Here is a 22,573-nt window from a genome sequence, read left to right on the forward strand (position 1 = left end):
CTGACCTCACCCTCTTCTCCGGGGGTGGCCGTGGGACCCCATCTGCCCACCAGTGCCTCCAGTGTCCGTCTCTAATAGGTCCCCGAGCCTGAGCTCCCAGTGCCTCTTTAAGGGGTGCTGGCATCTGGACCTCACAGGTCAGTTTCCTGCCTCTCCTGCCAGGCTGACGCCCAGCAAGCGGGGCCTGGACTGACCCATCAAAGGCAAGCCTTGCCTGGCATGCAGTCACACCGCTAGGCAAGCCAGACACTCTCCTGCCTCACTGAGCTCAGCCTCAGACCCTGTGAGGCAGTCCTACCCTGTGAATTCACACAGTGGATGGAGGGACAGATGGCTGGCTGCAGGGACGGGTGAGGCCAGAGGGCAGCTCTGACTTGAGAGAGGGGAGGGGGGTTCAGGCTGCCATGGGGCCCCTGAATTGTCTGGGAGGGATAAAGCGGGTGGCAAGTGACCACTAGAGCCCACCTCTGTGGGCGCCAAGGTTCGGCCCCAGTGGTGGAAGGAGTGGGTGTCACTGGTGGTGGTGCAGGGCCTCTGCGGCGGGGGCGCTGGACCACCCACTGCAGCTGTGGGAAGGGGCTGCCTGCCTGTCCTTGGACCTGGTCCCTCACCAGGACAGGAGAAGCCCGCACGGCACGGGGCACACCGTGGAAGGACAAGGCCCCGCCCCCATGGGCAGGTGACCCCCACCATGTCCATGCTTGAGTCCCTAAGTTAATAAGGCCACCGGGAGAGGACTGAGGGTCTGCCTGCAGCTTCTGCTGTGCCGCTGCCCAGCCCTGCACAGGGCATGTGGCCCTGGCCCGCCGCCCCCTTGCCCGCTAAGCAATGGAGCAGGAGCTTTCCCGAGGACACGATGAGGTGGACACCTCTGGACCCCACTCCGCCTGCACAGGGAGCTGGGGTCAGGCGGAAGCCCATACGGGGACGGGGCCAGGAGTCAGTGCCCGGGGGCCCTGGGCAGCCTCAGACCTTCCACCAGGGGCCGGTGCCACGGCCCAGCTGCTGCGCAAGATAGATGGGCGGCCAAGTGCGCAGGGACCAGCAGGCAGGCCTCACATGTTCCTCTCTCCCACCCGGAAAAACCGGCAGCCTCCCAGTTCCTGAAGGGCCTCTGAGGCTGGACAGATGGACGATGGACGGGGGAGGTCAGGCCGGCAAGCCACTCCCGGCGCCACCTCCGCTGCTCCCTAACCCTGCCCCGCTCTGGACTCGGGCCCTGGCCAGGGGCCTGTCCTCCCGCTGCCAGTTAGAGGGAAGTGCCCCCGGTGCTGCAGAGCGTGAAATATCGACGGGACAAGCAGCTCTTGCCGAGGGCCTGGGAACCGGCTCCGAGGCCTGGGCGACAGGCTGTGCCCAGCAGCCACCCCCCGCTGGCCTGAGCTGGGCGTCAGGGGACAGCTGCGGCAGCTGGCTGGGGGGGTCTGGCCCGGGGCCCCGGTGGCTCCCAGCTCTGCGCCTGCGCTGCGGCCCCTCCCCTCCCTCTGCCCCCTGACCCCTACCTGCACTCCAAGGTCAGGGCCATGCACCAGGGCCCCTAGCGAGGAAGGGGCTGGTGGGGGTTACCGCCACATGTCACAGGCCAACCCTGTGGGAGGCAGAATGACACCCCCACCCCCAGAGACGTCAACCCTGGGGCCTGGGGACATTTCCTCACACAGCAAAGGGGGCTCCAGGCCGCCAACCAGCTGACTTAGAACAGGGCGCGGAGCCTGGATCCCCAGGCAGGCCCAGTGTCACCCCAGGGTCCCAACAGTGGGGGGGGCCAGGAGGGCAGAGTCAGAGTGACGGGGTGACACCTGACTGGCCACAGCCGCCCTGGGCGATGGAGGAAGGGGCCACAAGCCCAGAAGCCGGAAAAGACGAGGAAACGACTCTCAACGACTCTCCCCTGGAGCCTCCAGGAGGGACCGGACTGTGACACCTGGGCTTCCGCCCGTGAGGCCCAGCTGGACTCCGACCTCCCGACTGAGAGGGTGAGGGTGTCATTGTGGCCACTCACTGTAGGGACTGTCCCGGCAGCGACAGGACACGCAGACACTCCCGAGGCCGCAGAGCAGCCAGTCTGCCGTGCCGGTACGTCCCAGGGGCAGCATGCGCGGGCCTTGGCCAAACCCTCGGCCTGCTGGGCTGCTGTCCCACTGCCCCTGCTGGGCACGGGGGTCCTGCTGCCCATACCCTGCTTCCTGGGCGCCTCCCTTCAGCCTCCGCAACCCGACAGCCTTCCCCCCGACCCATGGAGGCCAGAGCTGCCTTCAGGGACGAGTCCCCAGGTACCGGACCTCACTGAAAGCTGGGATAAAAACAGACACTGAGAAGGGGGAGGACAGAGCTCAGTGGTGGAATGCATGCGTGCTTAGGTAGCACGAGGTCCTGGGTTCAATCCCCAGGACCTCCTCTAGAAAAAGTTAAGTAAACTTAATTACCCCCCCCCAAGAAAATAGTAAAGTAACATAAAATAAAAAATAAAATAAAACAAGACACTGAAACACCCAAAGACCCCTGAGAGCGGCTGGCGGGAGCCCTGAGTGGAGGGCCCCTTCCACTGTGCCCCTGTGCCAGCTGCCTGCATCTCCCATCACAGGGACCTGCCTGCGCTCTGCAGGGGCCGCCTATGCGGGGACCCTGAGGACAGGCAAAGCCTCTCTGCTCCTGACTCCCCTCCAACGAGCCTGTGCTGGGCCCCCCCCCCCGTCCAGACCCCCTGGGGGCACAGCCACCCTAATGGGGTTCCCACCCCGTCTGTCTGGTGGACACTGCCGTGGGCCCAGCTACCCAGATGGCTGGAGAGAAGGTGAGGCCCTGCAAAGCACTGGGCGAACTCACATGGGACCTGAGCCCACGGCAGGGCAGGGCGGCCCACACGGTGGGGCACAGGGCTGGGGTTGGGGTGGGGGACGGGGAAGGGAGCCGGCAGGAAGACGGCCCAGCCCACAGCGCCGGGGCCTGAGCCTCCCCATGGGGACCCCAGGGACATCCTTCAGCATGGCCCCATGACATATGCTCAGAAAAGATTCTGAAACCAGCCAAGGGTCCATCGCGGAAAATGGATCTCAGGACCACTCATCCTTCACCTGCGGCTCTTCAACCACAAAGAAAGCCCATCCCACCGACGTGTCAGCCGGAGCACCCAACGCTCCCTCCCCTGGGAACCTGGACGAAGAGTACCCAGACCCCGAGTCCCCCGGCCCCGGGCCGGGGCCCTGTCCACCTTCCTTACCTCGGATGCTGTGTCGGGAGGGGCCCGGGAACCAGGGCAGCAGCAGCAGGACCAGCAGGTAGACCAGTGAGAGCACGTTGAAGCGGAACAGGCAGGCTGCGGGGAGACGGGAGCCACAGTCAGCACAGCCACCACGGCCGCACGGCAGGGGCAGCCCACCCCCGGGCGCCCCCTGAATACCACCCCCCGAATACCTCTGCCAGAGGTGCTGTGCTCATGACCCCCGCGAGGCTGCCCGCCGCCCTGCACGGGGGAGCGACCTCACTCAGCACGGGACGTGCCACCTGCCACTCGGGGCAGCCTCACTGTCACCCGCGTCTGACAAGTGGGCTCTAGTGTCTGCCCATGTCTGGGGACCCGCCCGCGGGGCTCACCCCTCTGGGGGCCGACCCCGAGAGTGGACTGTTCTGACTCGCTCTTTTCTCCTTCGTAAGACTTTACGTCTTCAGTCACCGCAGCACAGCTGACTTCGGGGCCCAGCTCTCCGAGCCTCCTCCCTCTTCTGCCTCCCGGACGCTCAGGTGCGCCCTTCCCAGCAGCCCCGCCCAGCACTGCACTCACTCGGGCCACAGCGGGGCCCCCAGAACGTCCCATGGGGGACCGCGTGGCACGGAGACCTGGAGTCACGCCCATGCCTAGCTCCCACCTTCCCTCTTAAAGGCTCAACAACGTGTCCCCAAGTCTCACACTGCAGACACTATCCTGAGGAAGGGCAGAGGGGACGGGACCTCGCCCACCCCCCGGGAACTGAGGTGGTCAGGGGGTGCCGGGGCAAGTCTCATCACTGGGGAGCTGGACCACTCAGCCTCTCCTGGGGGCCTGAGGAGGGTGGCGGTGTGTGGGCCCTGCCCGCTCCGCTCCAGCAGAGGGCCCAGGGGACCGGGCCCTGCCTGCCCGGGCCAGGACAGAGCAGACGGCCGCAGGCGCTGGTGCGCACCACGGACCCAGCGCCTCCTGAACGGCCCACCTCCCAGCTGGATCGTCGTGACCGAGCAGAGGGGCGGCTATCCCACCTCCGCTCTGCCCCTCAGACCCCATCCGTGGACCATGAGCCCGGCAAGGGCCAGATCTCTGCTTAGCAGCCGTCTAGACGGCCAGGGCCACAGCAAGCTGCCCTGAACCCGGCCATGTCCTTGGTCATACAGACCACCCCTCCCCGGGCAGGTGGCAGGGCCTGTCCCATGCCCCCCACCAGCAACCCAGCAATGAGGGAACCACTGGCCGGCACTGGGGCCCCGAGACAGACTCGGAAGCACCCTGAGCTCTGGTCCGGCTGCCTGCCCTTCTGGACATCGCCAGGCCTCCTGCTCCCTGAGCACCCCTAAAGCTAGGACGTACATTGACCATAGAGATCGGCTCAACTAGAAATCTAAAGCTTTCAGTAATTAAACATTTCCACAGAAACAACAAAAAAGTCCATCTGATATGGCCCAAGAGGCAGCAGGGAAGTGCACTTACAGCAAAGGCTTCCGAAGTTGCCTTCTGCTACCCAGAGCTGCACCTCTCAGCCCACCGGGCCCTGCTTCCCTCCCCGCAGCGCCAGCCCCAGCCTCGTCCCCAGGGAGGGGGACCAGCCTGGTGAGAACTCCTCCAGCCAGGACACCCACCCAAGTAACTTTCTCCTGCACCGATCCTGCAGGACTCTGCCCCGTGGTACTCTTGTCCTGATCTGCCAGGGACACCAAACACTGAACAATCAGACGTGCACCAGGGATGGTGTTCAGAAGGGGGGGGCCTCCCGGAGGCAGACGTGCAGCTTCAGAGGAGAAGGGACAGCCGAGGCCCCACCGTGTCTGCTGGCTCCCACCTGGCTCTGTAAGCAGACCCTGCCCCGGACAGGCACGCAGGGCCAGTGCTTAAGGGACGAGGGCTTCCGTTCAGGAGGAGTTCCAGACGCACACGGAGGGGATGGCTGCACGATACTGAGGGTGTGCTTAATGCCACTGAACCGGACACTTAAACGTGGTTAAGACGGTGAATTTTCTTACATGAATTTTACCAAAACAAAAAGGCCAACAGCCCCTGAAATCAGCGAAGGGCCTCAGAAACCAGAACCAGAGGGGCAGGGCTGGCCCGAGCCTGGCCAGGGGAGCCAGGAGGTGTGGGGGGCTGGGCCAAGCAGGAGGGAAGGAATCTCGAGGCTCAGCTGCCAGAAGCAGGAAATCAGAGATGCACAGTCAGGGGCAGGGGCAGAGGGCGTGGGAGGCACTTTGGAATGGACTGCACGGCTCGCAGCCCCAGTGCCAGGCACTGCCCCCACTCTGGGAGGGTCGCCGGGCACCACAGGCCCACCCCCTCCCCCGTCATCTGTCCATCAGACACACAGCTGACAGCCCGGTGCGAGGCCCTAGCTCAGCTCCAGTGACACAGAAGAGAGTTAGAGAAAGTGTGGTCTGACCTGGGACACGAGCACCTCCGCCCACTTGGATGAGGAAACTGAGGCCACAGGGTGGCCGCCCGCCCACCGGAGCCAGGCTGTGAGAGGGTCTCCCTGACTCCACCCTGCAGGCAGTGCTGCCAGGAAGCTGGCAGTGGTCAGGCGGGCAGGGCCCGGACAGCAGCCCAGGGGATGTGAGCCTGAAAGCGGGGCCACTGGCCTCTAGTCCCCGCAGGGCAGTCTTGGGGGTGGGGTGACAGAGCAACTGGGGTGCATCTCCAGCCTGCCCTGCCCATCCCCTGGCATTAGGGCCTGGGGATGGAGCAAGAGGCCAGCCAGCAGAGGAAGAGTTGCTGGGCCCACAGGGGCACCAGGAGCAGAGGCAGACTGGCCTTGATGGGGAGGCCGGGGTGACTTCTGGGATCCCCATTATTCAGGGGAGAAAACAAGTTTTCAAGGGGTTTCATGGTGGGACAGCCTGGACTTAGGTCCAGACTCCTGGCCCCACAGCAGGGCTTTTGGAACAGGCCTCGGGGCTGCTGGTCTCAGTGCCATGAATGTGGCCTGTGACTGCAAGCCAAGGAGGCCCAGGGTATCAGAGCAGGCTGCCTGGAGGCGGCATTGTTCTGGCCTTGAAGGCCGACTGAGACTCAGAGAAGGCCAGAGGAGGGTGGGTCAGCCCCAGGCTCCAGCACAGAAGGAAGAAACTCAGCTGGGCAGGAAGTGGGGACCAAAGAAGGGGGACAGGGCCTGCTCTGACAGGCACCCCCACCTCCCCCATCAGAGCTGCCGTGGCTGGTGACCTCATGGGGGAAACATGCCTTTTCCTGAGCCAGAAACAATAGGATGGGGGTGAGGGCAGAGGGAAAGCTAGCGTGCTGCGCAGCAAAGGGCTCCTGCAGGCCTGGCTGGACGTCCCGCCCTGGCATGCGGGCAGGGCCTGCAGGGTTGGGGGTGTCAGACGCCCAAGACCATGGACAGGGGTGGACACTCCACAGCACGGCTGTTGCTACCCTGGGCACCTGCGATGCAGGGGTGCTGCTGTGGCCGCTACTCTGCAGGTGAGGCAGCCGAGTCCCAGAGACCGGGGCTGGTACCCCAGAAATGGTGTGGGTCTGGGCGGCCCAGGGGGCAGAAGGCGGGGTCAAGGGTGGGAGGGTGAGAGCCCAGAGCCCAGGGGCTGCTGTAGCTCCCACAGCCACTTCCTCCTCTCCCCTCTGTGCCCCTGCTCGGGTGAGTCCCGTGGGCCTGGCCGGCTGCTGGGTCACAGGGAGAAGGGGGAGAAGGGCCATGGGCTGAGCAGTCAGGAAGTGCTTCTGGGAGGGGGCGGTGCTGTGGCCTAGTCCGTGCCAGGGACCGGGGGCCAGGAAACTTGCCACAGCCTCAGTCTCGGGGAGATGGGGCCTCCCTGCGCCTCTGTTTCTCCCCCGAGGGAGCTGTTGCCGTGGAGACGGTGCCCAGTACCGCGAACCAACCTGCAGGACATGCAGCGCAGACGCCACCTGCCACGTGACAATTCCTCTGGTACAAAACTCAAGCGAGAACAGACACAGTGCGTGTGGACGCTAAAAAGGCCCGACAGACGTACACCAAGCAGAGTCAGGGCAGGAGGGCCCCCGGCCACTGCTGTGAGGTCTCCTTTCTCACAAGGAGAAGGTTCTCACGCATCACAGGGCTGTTAACAAGTGAACCGACCGCGAGGTAAGCTGCGGGGTGCACAGACGGCGTCGGGTTGCCGGGCCCAGGCTTCCCCTTTACAGAAGGGCCGGAGGCTGGGAAGGATGTGAGTCATCTGGGTCCCCAGGACACATGGCAGCTCGGAACCAGACCCAGGGTCTCTGACCCGGCGGGCACCCCAGGCCTGCCCTACCACCAGCTGCGTGAAGCTCCTCTGGGCAGGCCAGGGGCAAGAGGCTCAGGGTCCCCAGGGGAAAGCTGCCAGGCCAGGGCGGCTGCCAGGGCAGGGGTCCCATCTGAGCTCTGACCGCCCGACCCCAGTGGCTGCATCTCCGGCCAGCTTGTTCGCTCTGCCTTATTTGGCTTGGAGGAGAAACCTATAAACACTTCCCTGTTTGCTGCTGCCAGCGCGCGGGTGGGGTGCGCAGAGGAGGAAGAGGCGAGACAGTCGTGGCAGCGGGGCAGCCCAGCGGCACTCACCGTCCCCCGCTGTCCATCCGTCCCAGGGGGCCACACCTGCCATGCCCCCCGAGGCAGGGTACAGAGACCGGACCCAGACCCAGAGGTGATCAGGGTTAGATGAGACACGCTTTCTGGAAGAGGAAGGCTGGGGAGGCCGGCCGAGGGCACAGGGGGAGCTGGTCCACCCTGCACGGCCCCCACCCTCTGGGGACAAGAGCTGCGGTTGGGGCCAGCAGGGCAGTGCGGCCTGGCACCCTGGGGCCCTGAGCCCGTAGAAGGTGGGCGGGAGCTGAGGGGCCGCAGCCCGCCCAGAACCCCCCACAGCCTCAGGCACCAGGCCCACCAGCCGGCCTCCGCTCGATCACTGCCACCTGCCCTCACCTGCGTGTGGCACATGCCCCAGACCTTGCCCCAGACCCTGTCCCAGCCGCAGCACCACTGCCCCAGGCACCCGCTCTGGGGAGGGGGTCCCCTCACTGGACAGACACTGGACAGCCCGCAGGGGGTCGTGGTGGGCCTGCTCCTGCCCAGCACTAAGGGCAGAGGAGGGTGAGGGCGCAGGAAGGAACAGCTGGTCCCCGGCCCTCCTGGGCCAGCACAGACTACGTGGCATGGAGAGGGCACCGCAGTCCGAAAGCGCTCTAATCCTCAGCGACCTTCAAAGGCACCCCTTCCTTCTGCAGGAGAGAGACTGAGGTCGTGGGAGAACGGAGGCCAGAGACAAGGACGTAGGCTCCTGGGAGACACGGGATGGAGCGCGGAGCCCCACGGGTAGGAGGGGCCAAGGGACACCGTGTTACCTACTTGGACCCTGGCCAAGAAGCCCAGGGCACCACGGTGCTGGCAGAGAGCCTAATTAGCACGGTGTCCAGGTTTAATCGGCATGGTGTCCAGGAAACCTGGCTTGACAACTCACCTGACCTACATAGGGCGGGGCCCCTCCCTGCAGTGCTAGCTCCGTGAGGCTACGGTGACTGCCCAGGGCCAAGGGGGCCTGGCGGCTGCCATGAACAGGACACCAGGAAAAGGGACTGAACCACAGCCCAGCATCTCCCAAGGTGCGCCAGCATTGCCCGGGAAAGTCCCACATGAGCCCAGGCTGGCACCCCTGGGCCCGTTTCAGATGGGGGAGACGGCTCCCCAAGGTGACCAGCAGATGAAGCACAGGGGGCTCGAACACCTCAGCCCAAGCTCTCAACCAGCACTGCCCATGCGGGGGGAGCCCGGGCCGGGGGAGCCCAGACGAGGGGAGCCCCGGCCAGGGGTCCGGGGTCAGGGTGGGGATGCTCAGACAGCTGCTCCCAGGGGTCAGGCGCTGATCTCTTGGTCCCCCACTGCAGGCAGACAGAGGGGTGCCGGGGTGCTTCTGCACTTCTCCCCTCCAGGCTGCTCAGACCCCTCCCCCAGTGCACAGCCTTCACCGAAGACCCTCAGCGTTGCTGGAACCCCCTTCCCAGGCTGTCAGCCAGCCCCTCCCCCAGAGCCAGGCCTGGGGCTCCCCTAGAAAAGAGCACCTCTCCCCACCCCACAGCCCTTTGTTTGCAGCTGGACTGTTCGTTGTGGCCTCTGTCTCCCCACCCCTCAAGGATCAGGGCTCCCGCCCCCACCACGCCCTCCTCAGTGGAGAGGGCTGGATTCCAGGCCAGGGGCAGGCCCACATTCCACAGGGAGGGACCTGCACAGAGACACCCCCACCCCCCAGCAGGAGGAGACCTCCCTCAAACCTGCAGGGTTGGTCCCGGCTGGCAGGTGAGGGGGCTGGCAGGTGAGGGGTAGTTACGGACACGCCCCCACCTACCCTGTCTGGGATGTGGTCTGACAAGGGGACCCCTCCGCAGGTCACCTAGAGCTCAGGGCCTGGCTGAGACACAGGCCACAGCCAGGGTTGCTTGGAGGGCCAGGTGACAGCCTGTGTCCCCAAGGCCAGTGCCCAGCACAGGGAGCCCTCCTGCCACATGGACGCCTCTTCACAGAGGTCAGTCCTGTGCAGGCCCTCCTCCTGGATCCCTGCCACCAACACTGCCCAGGGACGGGCGGGACACCCTCCAGCCTCACGGAAAGGGGCTCCCAGCTGAGCGGCACCCCTAGACCACAAGGGGCAGGCCCCACTGTGCGTGACTGGCACCAGGACACACAGGGCCTCCCTGCACCCTGGTGGGCACTGCCACGGCCTGACCCCGGGCTCTGTGCCATTTTTCACATGGGGAACCTGAGGCACGGTGGGCCCAGCTGGGGTGCCCATGTGCATCTCAGGGCCTCCCAACAGCCTCACTGCCCCGTTGGAGACAGCCCTGACCAGTTCCTCCGCACACCAGCCCCACTCAGCTGGGTCCCACCTGCTCTTCCCTGGACCCTGCCCCCTAGCTCACCAACTCCACCCCGAGGAGCACCTCACACCCAGGGGACAGACAGACAGCCCTCAACAACCAGAGTGTCCACAGATGGCCTGTCTGGGGATGTGGTGACAGGACAGTAGTGGGCGGGGGGGACGACAAGTTACCATTCCCACGTTCCCAGTGCAGCCGGGGAGCTGGCACCGACATCCTTGCTGGGGACACAGCCACTGCAGGCACAGCTGTCTCAGGCAGGAGGGGCCCTGCTGGCCATCCAAGTACAGGGGGTCCTCTGTGAAGGGGGCAGCGGGAGGCAGGGGAGGCCCGAGGCTGGCCAGAGTGGCCCTCTGTCTCTCATCCAGAAAGTGGACACCGCAGCTCCAGCCCTGTCCCCCCGGCCTGGGTTACCGTGAGGACCCATGTCAGACATGTGAGGGGCTTCTGCCCGTGGGGGTTCTCTCGAGCGTGAGGGGCAGGTGTGGCTCAGAAAGCAGAGGCCACTTAACCCTGAAGGGGCTGTGACACCCTGACCCCCGTCATGCGGAGCAGTGCAGGGAGCCTGACCCTGGGTGGACAGCGCACTCCAGAAGCCTCTTCCAGAGTGAATGGGGCTAAGCTCTGGGTAAACAAGGACGCTTGTGACCTGGGGCCACTCCCACTCCTGCCCCGAATTCCAGGCTCGTTGACCTGACTGGGCTCCAGAGGCGGCCCCCATCCCACAGTGTGGGGGTTCCGAGAAGTGACCCATCCCTGCCCTGGGAATGATGGGGTGACGAGGCTGTGCTGCACAGGGACCCTTGTGAGCCAGGACACAGGCCTTGTCCCTACACTGCCCCCTGGCTCTCAGGCTGAGAGCCTCCCTCACTCAGAACCCCCCAGGCTGACCACCACACGAGGGCCTCCTCACCCTCAACACGGCCCCACCTGGAGCCACTCAGGCCCCGTGGCTCTACTGCAGAGGACACAGCGAGGGTCCACACCTGCCACAGGCCCCACATCACACACACAAGGGCCGGCCAGGTGCGTGTCAGGCGTGGTCATAAGCCCCGGATGCCAGGAGGAGCAGGGAGCCCGGTCTGCCCTCAGTCCCCACGGTCTGAGGATTATGTGGGAAGCACTAAAAGGATCACAGGGAGAGTCTGGACACAAAACAGGAGGCGGGGGGCTGGCAGGGCGGGCGCCGCTCGCACGGTCCTGACCTGGCCGCCCCCTGAGGTCCCACAGGCAACATCCAGTGCAAAGGTCCTGCGGCGACAGCGGGCCGGGGCCGGGGTAAGACTCACTGTGACACAGGGCCCAGGCCCCCTGCACAGACTGGACCCTCCCAGAGCCCTCCGGCCGGCAGCCCACCTCCCCCTGAGAGTTCTTAATTGTGACAAGACACAGCTAACCCACCCTGCAGAGCCGTGGCCCTCCCAGTGGGGCTCCAGGCCAAGCCATCGGCATCGCCTGCAGAAGCCAGGCTCCGCAGGCCTGCAGGGGCAGGCCCTGTGGGATGGCACACCCGGGCAGGCGTGACTGCAGACGGGCGGCTACCTGGGGGCCTGGAAGGAAACAGGTGCGTAGGTTTCCCAATCTATAAGCAGCAGCGAGATGACTGCTCGTGGGACCCCCTGCCACACCTGGCCTGAAGCATGGCATCCGGCCCAACAGCGTGACCCGGGGGCCCCCGGAAGGACAGTGACCTGCCTTCCCCACACCCTGTTTCTCCCCCAAGTGGAGGCAGCGTCCACTTCAAGGCAGGCCCAGAGCAGCCGGGTCCGAACAGCTCCTGGGCAGCTCGGTGCCTTCTGGGAGCCACCCCTTGGGCGACGGCCACCTCGTCAAATGCGGGCGTCTGCCCCGGCAGACCCGTGCCTGAGTCTGTGCCCCAGCTCTGGGCCCAGGACATGAGGTTGGGGTGCTGAGTCAGACCCCCTCCCAGTGACTCAGCCAGCCCACAGCACCCCAAGTCCCTTGGCCTGTCTGGTCTGGCTTGTGCAATGGCCCAGAGCCTGGTCGCAGCCCGCCCCCTCTCCAGGGCCCTTCCTGGCACCTGGAGAGGAATGCCGCCTGGCCACCCTGGGCTGGCAGGCGGGGACGGGGTCACTGGCTGGAGGGAGGCAGCCTGCCCATGAGAGGGAGAGGCCATGAGCCCTTCAGGGCCCCGCCCCCGCCAGGGCTGCAGGAGCTGGGGGGGCAGGGCACCCCGCCCGGTGCTAGGGAGGCTGCCGCCACCTCTGCGTGGTGGCAGGAGACCGTGTCAGGTCCTGCTCAGCCTGCTCTGCGCCTCGGTTCCCCTTTGGAGAGAGGGGACATCCACAGGCCCTGGTCCCATGACACAGTACTGTTCCCAGACAGCGCCCCAAAAACATGCGACTGAGTGAGTGCCCGGCAGAGCTGGGGAGAGGACGGAACCTGGCAGGTATCTTCATTCTGGACGAGGGTGCAGAGGTGAGGGGACTGCCTGACAGTGTGGAGGTGTGACCGGAGACGTCACACCCAGCCTTGTTTTCTTCGAGTGGCAGGCGGGCTGGGCGCCTCTGTAACGGGCCTTCAGGCCGGGTGTGGCAGTTAATTCTGAGTCTCCAGCTGCTGTGAGGGTGAGGGCACCGAGACACAGATCGGCGCACTGGGGACAGCAGACACCCTCCCTAACGTGTGGCCAATCAGAGCAAAGCCTGGTGGCAGAGCCTCAGGCCCCTAAGGAGGAAGGAATTCTTCAGCGTCCTTTGGAATTTGGAGTCAGGGTTGCAACATCGCGTCTTGCCTGAATTTCCAGCCTGCCGGGCTCCCCGCAAACTTCAGACTTGACCCACAATTGTGTGAGCCAGCTCCTTCCTTCTCTCTCCTCCTCGTGTGTACGTGTATCTGCATCTTACTTGAAACACCACACCTTCCCGTCTACGTGCAACTGGCTCTGCTTCTCTAGAGGACGCTGGCCACTGCACAGGCTTTCAAGTTACCGCACTGAGAACAGCAGGCTGACCTGGCCGTCTCTGAGGTCCAGGGGACCACAGGGCTGGGATGGACAGGGTGTCGGGGGCCCCCCGTGGGCTTGGGAAGTTCAACCAGCTCACAGAGACCAAGGGAAAAATCAACACTGTCGGCTCCTAATGACCAGCCTGGGCGGGTAGCTCAGCCCCACCCCCAGGACACCAGCCCCTGGAACGGGATGCAGCCCACGGGGCTCTGAGCAGCCACCCCCGCGGGGAGGACGCCAGTGGTCTCCCCAGCCTTGAACCCTGGCTCCAAAGGGCGGGGAGCAGGCTGCAGTCTCCCCTCAGCAGGAAAGGCTCCTGACCGGCTGGTGGAACGTTCACTTTCTTTCCTCCCTTTTCAGGAGTTTTTCGGATGCTGAGAGACTCAGAAATAGGAAACCAGCAGGTCTCACTCCTCCCGGGAACGGGGTCAGCTCCCACCCGGCTCTCGGGCAGCGCACGTCTCACCAGGTGGAGCGGCGCCCACCAGGCCCAGGGGGTCCTCCACTAGCCCCCCGCCCCCTCCCCTCCCCGGAAGGCAGCACGCGTGAACTGTGGAATATCCTTCCAGCAGAGAGCTACTCGTGTGCCCTGGAATTCCACGTGGGGTCACTTCCAGGGGGGCATCAGGGCCTGTGGCCGTGCTCTGTTGGGTCCGGAAATAACAAAAGTGGCCTTGACGGGCACTGGCCTTCCTGGGCCCGGCCCGTGCCTGCCAGCCAGGTGCCCCCGGCCTGGGCTCCCGGGGGCCCACCCCGGCCACACCCAACTCCAGGAGCCCAGAACCCAGAGGCCCCCACGCCCCCGCCAGCTTGTCCAACACAGGCTTGAGCGGATCTGGGAGCTTGTTCCCCTTTTAAATCCACTTTGAAGCTTCCTGAGACACGAAGCCCCTGGAGGGAGTAACCGGCTTTGCTGGAACCTCCCAACTCACCCCACCAATGCAGCGCCGTCAGCTCTCAGCCACGGCACCGGCCCTGCGCTCGCAGGACAAGCCCACGGCGGGAGGAGGCCCCAGCACTGTCTGCTCCCAGAGCAGGGACAGTGCCCACGGAGGTCCCCGCAGGTCACAAGCCGAGGCCACTCAGCCAGCTAGTGGCAGAGCCAGGCCTTTACCTGTGGGGCAGACCCCCCAGCCCCCGATCCCCGCAGGCAAGCAGCAGCAGCCTCAGGCCGGAGTCTCAGGAGCAGAGAGGGAGGGGAGCCAGGAGGCCCGGAGCTCAGCTCCACACTCCCTTCTCTGTGGCCCCATCACCCACGGGACAAACCCACACTCCCTAACACCCCAACCCAGCCTTCCCGGATGTGCCCAGGGCTCCCCAAGACTAGCCCCGCAGCTCACACCCTCCTCCATTCAGCGGACCCTCCAGACCCAGGTTCAAACCCCCAAGGTTCTGGGCCACCACGCGGGAGGGGCCGAGGCGCAGGCCATCACCAGGGTCAGTCCAGCACTGCAGTTGTCCAGAGCAGCCTGCGCAGTGTCCCCTCCTCCCACACCCGCCCGGCTCTCAGACCACCCGGCAGAAGTGTCCCCACTGGCTCGGGATGATGGAGTTAGCTCCCCAGACCAGAGGAGGAGCAGCCACTTAAGAGCAGAGAGCACGGTCCCCGCACCCTGGGGAGGCGGCGGGCAGGGACAGGGCCGCCCTGGCTGAAGCCATACATTCAGTTCCTGGAAAAAGAAGAGTGACAAAAAAGATTGAGCGCTGCCTCTCACCCACCACATCCTGTTTTTATGGAAAACTAATCTAATTCCTAACAGCAAAGTAAGCAGCAGATAGCGGCGGGGGTCCCCAGGGACCACGAGAGACAGGCCCCCGCAAGGCAGGAGCCAGCTCCACCCCCAGGGCCATGCCTCCATCCTAGCAGCTCCCTCCTCCCCAGGGAGGCCAGGATCGATGGACCCTTCCTGGCAGCGAGGAGTGGGCCAGCTCGCATCCACCTCCCCCAGTCTCAGCCAGCCCTTCCTGCCCCCAGAGGCCTCGGCCCATCAGCATAGGGGCAGCTGTCACCTCCGGGCTGCCACCCGTGGTGGCAGGTCACCGAGCGCCAGAGACACCCCCAGCGGTGAGGATGTGCCCCTGGGCCTGGCGGCTCTTGTGCCAGAGCAGCCTTGGACGGAGGCCTGGCCCTACTTCTGTGGCCGTGTGAGCTACCTGAGCCTCAGTTCCCTCGCCTCGAGGTGGGGACGCCAACCCCAGCTGCCTCAGAGGCTGTGGTCGGGAGCTTGCTGACGGCCCCCAGAGGCCCGGCCTGGGCCCACCCGAGGCCGAAGGCTGCCCTGGGAGATGCCGGCCACCTGCCTCAAGCCGGGGGCCCCGGGACTTCCCATCACTGTGCCCTGACCACAGACACCCTTGCAGGCTCTCCTGCTTCTAAGAGTCAGGGCTGAGCCTCCAGGAACCTGCAGGCTTGGGTCAACCTGGGGGAAGAGGCCGAAAGCGGCACTGGGCCGGCCCCCGCCCTGTCCCTCTGGGTCCCCACTACACGTGGACAGGCTGTGTGGTTCCCATGCCCCGTCCAGCTGCTGCAGTCGAGGGCAGGTGAGCCGGAGACGTGGGCCACTTGGTGCCCCAGGGTGTCCCTCCACCTCCAGGGTTCCTGAGGCCAGGGGTGCCCCCGCCCCTGTGCAGACATGTGCGCAGGCTGGGGTCCCTCCCACCTGCCCTGCAGGCCACACACACAATCCCACCCTCACACCCTTGGGCTGGATGGACTTCTGCGGGAGCCTGAGCAGGACCCTCAGGCACAAGCAGCCCCAGGACAGCCCGTCCCCTGTGCCCCCACAGGTCACGCTGCCCGCGGACTCCAGTTCCTATCCTTCCCAGCTGTGGGCGTGGAACCTGTTTAATCTCCTGGGAGCTGAGACCCTGCGCCGCTGCCTCCGGAGCCTGGGGCGGGACTCGGGGCGGGGGAGCACCAGAGACGTGTCCTGCCTGCCACGCTGGGAGAGCCCGGAGGGGCGCCCGCCACCCAGGACAGGGCTCCACGCACACCTGCCCGGCCAGCCGCTTCCCGCCTGGGCTGGGGACCGCCCTCCCACCAGCGGCCCAGGGAGTTGGCCGCACGGTGCGTCTGCTGCTGGCCCACGGGGACACCAGCAGCCGTGACTCAGCCAGACCCAGCAGGTCCCACTGCGCCCGCCTGAGCAAGCCTGAAGCCCCGTGTCCTCACCCCGCCACCCCTGCCTCACGGCAGCCGTCACCAAGCTGCTGGGATTCCCCGCAAGTGAGGCCACCCCCATGCCCGGAGGCTCCAGCCAGGGGCTCCTGGATGAAAGCGCTGGGTGGCACCCGCGTCCTGACGATGTGCCCGGGGGCGTGGGCGAGGCGGCCCTGGCCCGCCTAGCACTCACAAGGTACTACCGCCCCCCTCACCTGGCAGGTCGCCCCAAGGGCCATGAGGTCAGGCAGGGCAGGCGCTAATCTTGCTCACTAGAGATGGAGTTACTGGGGCACAGAGAGGCCCCACGAAGGAAGGGCGACGGCTGGGGCGGTGCAGGCTCCAGGCCCAGAGAGGCCGAGTCGCTCCCCGCAGGGCGCCCAGCAGCAGAGCCAGGCTTGGAGACTCGTCTGACAGGACAGGCTAGAGGCTGAAGCTCGGCCTGGGGCGCTTCCATCCCACCACTCTGTTCAAGGCCGCCTGCCGCTCCGGCCGAGGAGGGGGGCCCGCGTGGCCTCAAAGCGGCTGCCGGGCAAGCCGGAGCCTGAGTCCCAGCACAGCAGGGCCTCGGAGCCGCCCGCTGACAGTGTTCAGGACGGAGGTCCCAGAGCAACCCCAGCGGCCCTCACTGCCCACCCGGGCACAGGACAGGATCTGCAGGGGTGACACAGGGGTGACACTACCCAAACACCCGTCCACAACACCCCGACGTCCTGCGGCCACCCTGGCAGAAGGCTGGACTCCAAGCAAAGCCACTGCACGACCACCCCGCCAGTGGTGACAGTCCCACTGCCTTGGGGTCCAGCCCCTCGTGTCTCCACGGGCTGAGGTCACACACTTGCGGTCAGAACTGGAAGGAGGGACAGGAATCCTGGACCCTCTGCACAGGGGCCAGTGAAGAAACTGTGATGGGCCCAGAGTCTAGGAAAGCCGCCAGCAAGAGCTACCACCAAGAACACAGTGCAGCGAGGAAGCCAGCCTCAAGTTACAAGTAACCAGCGGACAGGCGCTGGGAGCCGAGTCCGCTGGCAGCCATGCTCACACCACGAGGTCCCGCCCGCAGACGGCCAGGCTTGTGAGGAGAGAGCCTGAGTCTGGCTGGCAGAGAGGCACAAGACAAGCGGCCTCCTTCCCCTCTGAGGGGCCACCCCTGCAGCTCCCGTCCATGTCCGTGGGTCACCCCGCAGAGGCACACCTGTCCCCACCCTGCCCCTTGACAGCACAGCCCTCCCCAGGGGCCACCTCATCCCACAGGTCCTCAGCATCCCGCTCCAGGCCGCCACCCCGAAGACACCAACTGGCTCCTGGAAGTGTGTCTCGGGTCTGGAACGTGATACAGCCTGTCCAGCCCCCAGACTTCCCGGAGCCTCCTCTGGAGACCCTAATCAGTCCTCCGACTGCCTCACACGCCCTCCGGCCCCTGAGGGTCAGCGGTCTCCTCCCAGCTGGGGCTCAATTCCGCGTGGGCCCCTGGCCCCTGCAAGTAACTCCTGGCTTCCAGCCCTTGGTCCCCCGCAGCCGCAAGGAGGAGGGGCAGACAGAGCAGGGCAGCAGGGCCCTCCCAGGGAACTGCGGGAGATGTGGTTTGCCCACCCGGTCCTGGGGGCCCGGGAGGTGATGGGGAGGGGCTGAGGAGGGGCTGCGGGGCCTCGCTCTAGGGAAAGCGGTGGACGTGTGGAGGGGCAGGCGGGAGGCGGGACACCCCACGGAGTGCAGACAGGCTCTCCCCGTGTGGCCTGGGACCTGCCCTTTCAGCACAGGCCTGGCCTTGCTCTGGGAGGGGAGGTCAGCGCCCCCCAGCTGGAGTGTCTCCACCTGCAACCCCAGGGACAGGAGGCCACTTGGAGGCCCCCAGATTCGGAGGGCCAGAGTCTGGCTAGGCAGTGGTGGACGGCCCAACAGGGCAGGAAGAGGGAGGAAGAGGGCCCAGTGGTTCTGGGCCCGGCGTCCCCTGGCTTCCTCTGCAAGGGACACAGGGACGCAGGACCCAGAGCCCACCGCCTGCCCTGTGTCTAGGACCCTGCTGAGCCCTTTGCTCCTGTGCTAATCTCGTTCTCACGAGGTCACGTCATCTGCCCGTTTGCCAGGAAGAGGGAACAGAGGCTGGAGAGGTCCCTGCCGAGGTCACAGAGCGCACAAATTGCACAGCCCGCTCCGGAGCAAAGCTGCCCGCCAAGGGGCCCCTCAGGCACCATTCCTGGGCCCACATGGGGACTGAGGCCACTGTCCCTGGGCCACGCACACCCCCTGCCCGTCCCTCCACCGCTCCTGACTTCTGGAGGTTAGGGCCCAGCGGGCCATCTCCCCCGGCTGGAGAGGTCTGCACCCCGGTAAGGTGTGGGATGCAGCCCAGCGGCAGGACAAGAGTGGTCAGCGGGCAGGGCTGAGAGCCGGTGGGGCCCCGAGCAGTCCCAGCCAGCTGGTTCCAGACTCTGCCTCTGTCCACTTCCCACCTGCAGCTCGCGGCGATGGCCAGCCCTGGCCCCGACGAGGCCACAACGACGCCGATGGGCAACAGCGCCGAGGGACAAAGAGGCGCCACTCCGACAGTGGGACAGTGCAGGGTGGAGCGCGCTCGCTCAGGACCGGGCGGGGGACAGGCTGGGAGCCTGGCTGCACAGGCCAGGGGAACAGGCTTGAGTCTGCCAAGCTGAGCCAGGTCCCGGAGGACAGAATAGGAAGGAGGCAATGCAGTGCTGACGTCCCGGAGGGGCAGGGCCCAAGGACCAGACGGCTCCTCTGTGGGAAGACCCCCAGCGGGGCACACAGGGCACCATGCCCGGGCCGGCGTGCACCTGACAGCCCGGACTGTGCTGTCCTCGGAGTTCATCTGAAGGGAACAGTTGGAGGGAAAACAGGCCATGCACATAGATGGTCGCTGCGCCCCCGAGAACAAGAGGGAGGGGGGCCCGGAGGCTGAAAGGAGCCTGCTTCATCCGACAGGAGGCCCAGGGAGGCCACACTGAGGGCAGAGTGACAGCCCCAGCTGCAGCGACCCAGGACAAGAGCCTGCAGATGGCAGGACGGGGGCCTAGAGGCCCGAGAGCAGGCGGAGGGATGGGCAGGCAGCAGGGGAGGGGGTGGGTAGCAGGCAGAGGCAGGAGAGCCCAGCCCAGCCCAAGAGGAGCGGCCCACCCGTCAGGAAACACAGCGGGAGGCCCCAAGGGCCAGGCACCCAGGGCGAGGCAGGCGCGGGGAGGGCGTCCCCGCAGGAAGCTAACTCACTAAGAGAGCGTATCCCAATTCACGGGACTTCAAATTAAAAACACCTGCTCTTAAAAGGACGCCAAAAAGACGGCCAGGCTCCGTAAGCCACAGGCAGGGAAAGCGCCCACAGGACAAAAGGCTGACAAAGAGGTTCAAAGCCGGCGTCCACAAGGAAGGGGCAACCCGACCTTCCTGGCTGTGTGAGAGACTCTCAGACACAGACACAGAAGAGACACCCCGGGCGATCAACACCATCCAGCATCAGGGTGACGCAGACTGAAGCCTCAGGAGACACCACTTCACACCCACGAACCAGCCAAAGTCAGAGGCACGCCACGTGCGGCCGGCGAGGGTGTGGCGCCTGGAACCTCCCCACGCAGGAGCAGGAATGACAGCCAGAAGGACAGACAGCAGTTCCTCGAGGTGAACGCGTGCAACCCCACGCCAGGAAGTGAATGAAATCCCAGTGTGCGCCCGGGGGCAGCAGGCACCCAGCCGCCGGGCACGCACTTGCCAGCAAGGACGGGAGAACAGGTCAGCAGATGCGACACCAAAACTGAGGAAGCACTGCCACACACGGTCACATGCGACTCACAGGACCTCGGTGCGGAGCGAAGGCAGCCAACACAGATGCACACGGCCTGGCAGTTCCTCAAACAGGGACCCCCAGGTGCTGGCAGAACCGACCTGGGGACAGAAGTCAGAGCTGTGGGGGTGACCAGCAGGCACAGAAGCATTCTCCATCTCGTTTGGGGAGCTGGTACGTGGCGGTGCTCAACTCTCAACCCACCAGGCAGGAGACTTAAGGTCTGGGCCCTTCACTGCTTGCTCCTGACATCTCAGTGTGGACTAAGGACCGTCCTCCTCTGGGGGTCCAGTCGGGACCCCGAACCCTAAGGCAGGGCCTGGCTCAGGCAGGTTCTCTGCACATCTGCCAAGCGAGTGACTGACAGAAGGTGGCAGAATGACCGAGTGTGCCGGAGGGAGGAGGGGGCAGCAACAGCAGGTGGTGGCAGGGGGCGGCCAGCAGGTTCCGGGGCGAGGGCAAGCTCGGGGTGTTGGGAGACCAGAAAGAAGCTGGAGGTGTGGGGGGCAAGAGGCACAGCCGGAGGAAGAACTGCAGGTCCCCTGAACGCTGATGCGTGGAAAGCATGGGGCCGGTGCTCCCGGGTGGCAGGAGTGTCAAGGGCAAGAACCCTGGCTCCAGGGGCCAGCAGATCTGCCGCCGATGGGCACTGTCCCCGTAACGCCACCCTAAGCCCCTGTGCGCTCATCCACGAAACGGCGCCACACCTGCTCACCTCTTAGGACTAAACGTGCAGAAAACAGGAAAGTCAGGGGAGACTAGAAAACCAGGGGCCCCGGGCCAGGCAGAGGCAGCAGACTGTGCGTGGTGGGAAGTGGGCAGCTCTTGGGTGTCCCTGGAAAGCCACTCAGTCATGGACACACCTAGACCCAGGGCCAGAAGCCTGGGCCAGGAGGGCAAGGCGGTCCCGAGTCTGCCCGTGGACATGGATGGAGGCTGCAGAGGAGGTGGGATGACGAGTGGACACTGAGTCGGGAAAGCAACGCAGGTGTGCCCACGTGACCCATCCGCTGGAGGAGGCGGTCAGGGCCGCCGCCCACACGGGCACGCGGGGACCGAGGCCTTGTGCTCCAGGGGGCTGGGGAGCTGAGGCCCTGCGACCTCGTACTCAGAGAGGCAGCTTGTCAACCACACCCAGACACGAGGCGAGCCTGCTGGGAGGCGCTCACCCGGGGGCCTGGGCAGCGTGGGCGGCCTGCTCTCGGGTGAATCAGCACCCGCCCCCACCCCGGGGGAGGAGGCAGAGACACACAGCACCAAGCCTGCTCGGAGCTCTGGGAGGCCGCGTCCTGTGGTCACTACCATCCCGGCCGTCCGCGAGGGGAGAGGAGGGGGAAGCCGCTGCGGCGGCGGCTGCATTTCCTTTTAAAAAGCTCCCTTTAGTGCTGTTAGGACGATGCGTTGTTTTAAATGGTGTTTTAACCATAAACAAAAATCAAGTAATTGAGGGGGGGAGGGGGGGAGGCTGGAGGTTCTGGGCCCCTCCCTGGGGCCCCTGCCCAGGAGGCCCCTCTGGCCTGACCACAGTCACCACCTTTGGCTGCTCCCACAGGCCCAAGCCATCTGTACACGTAGCGATTCTGTTCTTCTGTGTTCCCCCAGAGGGGGACGGCCACTAAGGGGCAGGGGAGGCAAGGATAGCCAGGGAGGGATGGGCCTCCCCCAGCCTCAGCTCTGGGGCTGGGACAGCTCCCCACCACGTGCTCAGGTCACAGACCCGGATGCACGCAGAGTCCCGAGCCCCCACCTGCTGTCAGGACAGAGGCAGGGCCCCTGGCAGAGCTGGCGGGCGCTTGGGCCCGTTTCAGCCGCCCGTTCACTGGGAAAGGAAACCACAAGAGGCAGCCGAGGTGGCCACGGTCCCTCTTTGTCCTGGGGCAGAAGCAGAGGCCCGGCTATATTTACTTACAGAGAAAAACAGTGCAGGTCGGAGCCTGGTAAACAGCTGGCCCCGTTACAGGGAACCAAAAATACTCCCTATAATTATGGTGTTAAAACACACCAGAGAAGTCGACCCGCCCGCTCAGCAACAGCCCCGCGATGGCGCAGAGACTGGGGAGGCCAAGCACGCTGGCCCGAGGGTGCCCTGGAGTCACCGGGCGGCTGCCCGTCACACCCCCTCAGGACCACCGAGGCCTGGTCCCAGACTCACCGCCAGCCCAGGAGGCTCCTGATCCCAGCTCACCCCTGGAAACACGCTCCTCTGTGAGCAGGCAGGGGGAGCGCTGCTGTGGCCCCCAGGACCTAGAGTCACCTCACCCCACGCGCAGGGACCACAGCAGCGTTGGGCCCCCGGCCACTGACCAAGGCTTTCTCCTGAGAACGGGGAGAAAGGGGTGAAAAAGGATCTTAATCTTCTCTGGCATTTCACTGCTGCATGACAAGTATTCATACATCACTCGTGTAATTAAATCTAAATTAAAAACATCAAAGCAGATGGAGGGGATTGAGCCGCAGCCCTCCCCAGCCCTGCTCCTGCCGCGCCCTCCCCATCCCACCCCACCCAGACCCTCGACTGGCCACCACCAGGGCATCAGAGCCCCCCACTCCCCAGACCACCTGTTCGCTTCATTCCACAAAGGGCCCGAC

General features: G+C 65.5%; 1 protein-coding gene across 8 annotated transcripts in view; it reads right to left on the reverse strand.

Moving 5' to 3' along the window:
- PIEZO1 (piezo type mechanosensitive ion channel component 1 (Er blood group)) overlaps window positions 1-22,573 on the reverse strand; it is a 53,070-nt gene that overhangs the window by 25,284 nt on the left and 5,213 nt on the right. For 6 of the 8 annotated variants that reach the window (XM_072946792.1, XM_072946793.1, XM_072946794.1 and 3 more), the window contains exons 1-2: window positions 19,994-20,150; window positions 3,221-3,316 (exon numbers count right to left, since the gene is read on the reverse strand). In XM_072946792.1, coding sequence (XP_072802893.1) covers window positions 3,221-3,316; window positions 19,994-20,135 — 238 coding nt within the window. In that variant the 5' untranslated portion in view covers window positions 20,136-20,150. Of the gene's footprint in view, window positions 1-3,220; window positions 3,317-4,827; window positions 4,948-19,993; window positions 20,151-22,573 lie in introns of those variants that run through there. The other 2 variants (XM_072946798.1, XM_072946795.1) reach the window with 2 other exon arrangements.

The sequence above is a fragment of the Vicugna pacos genome, chromosome 21, assembly GCF_048564905.1.
Source record: "Vicugna pacos chromosome 21, VicPac4, whole genome shotgun sequence".
Taxonomy (NCBI): Eukaryota; Metazoa; Chordata; class Mammalia; order Artiodactyla; family Camelidae; genus Vicugna; species Vicugna pacos.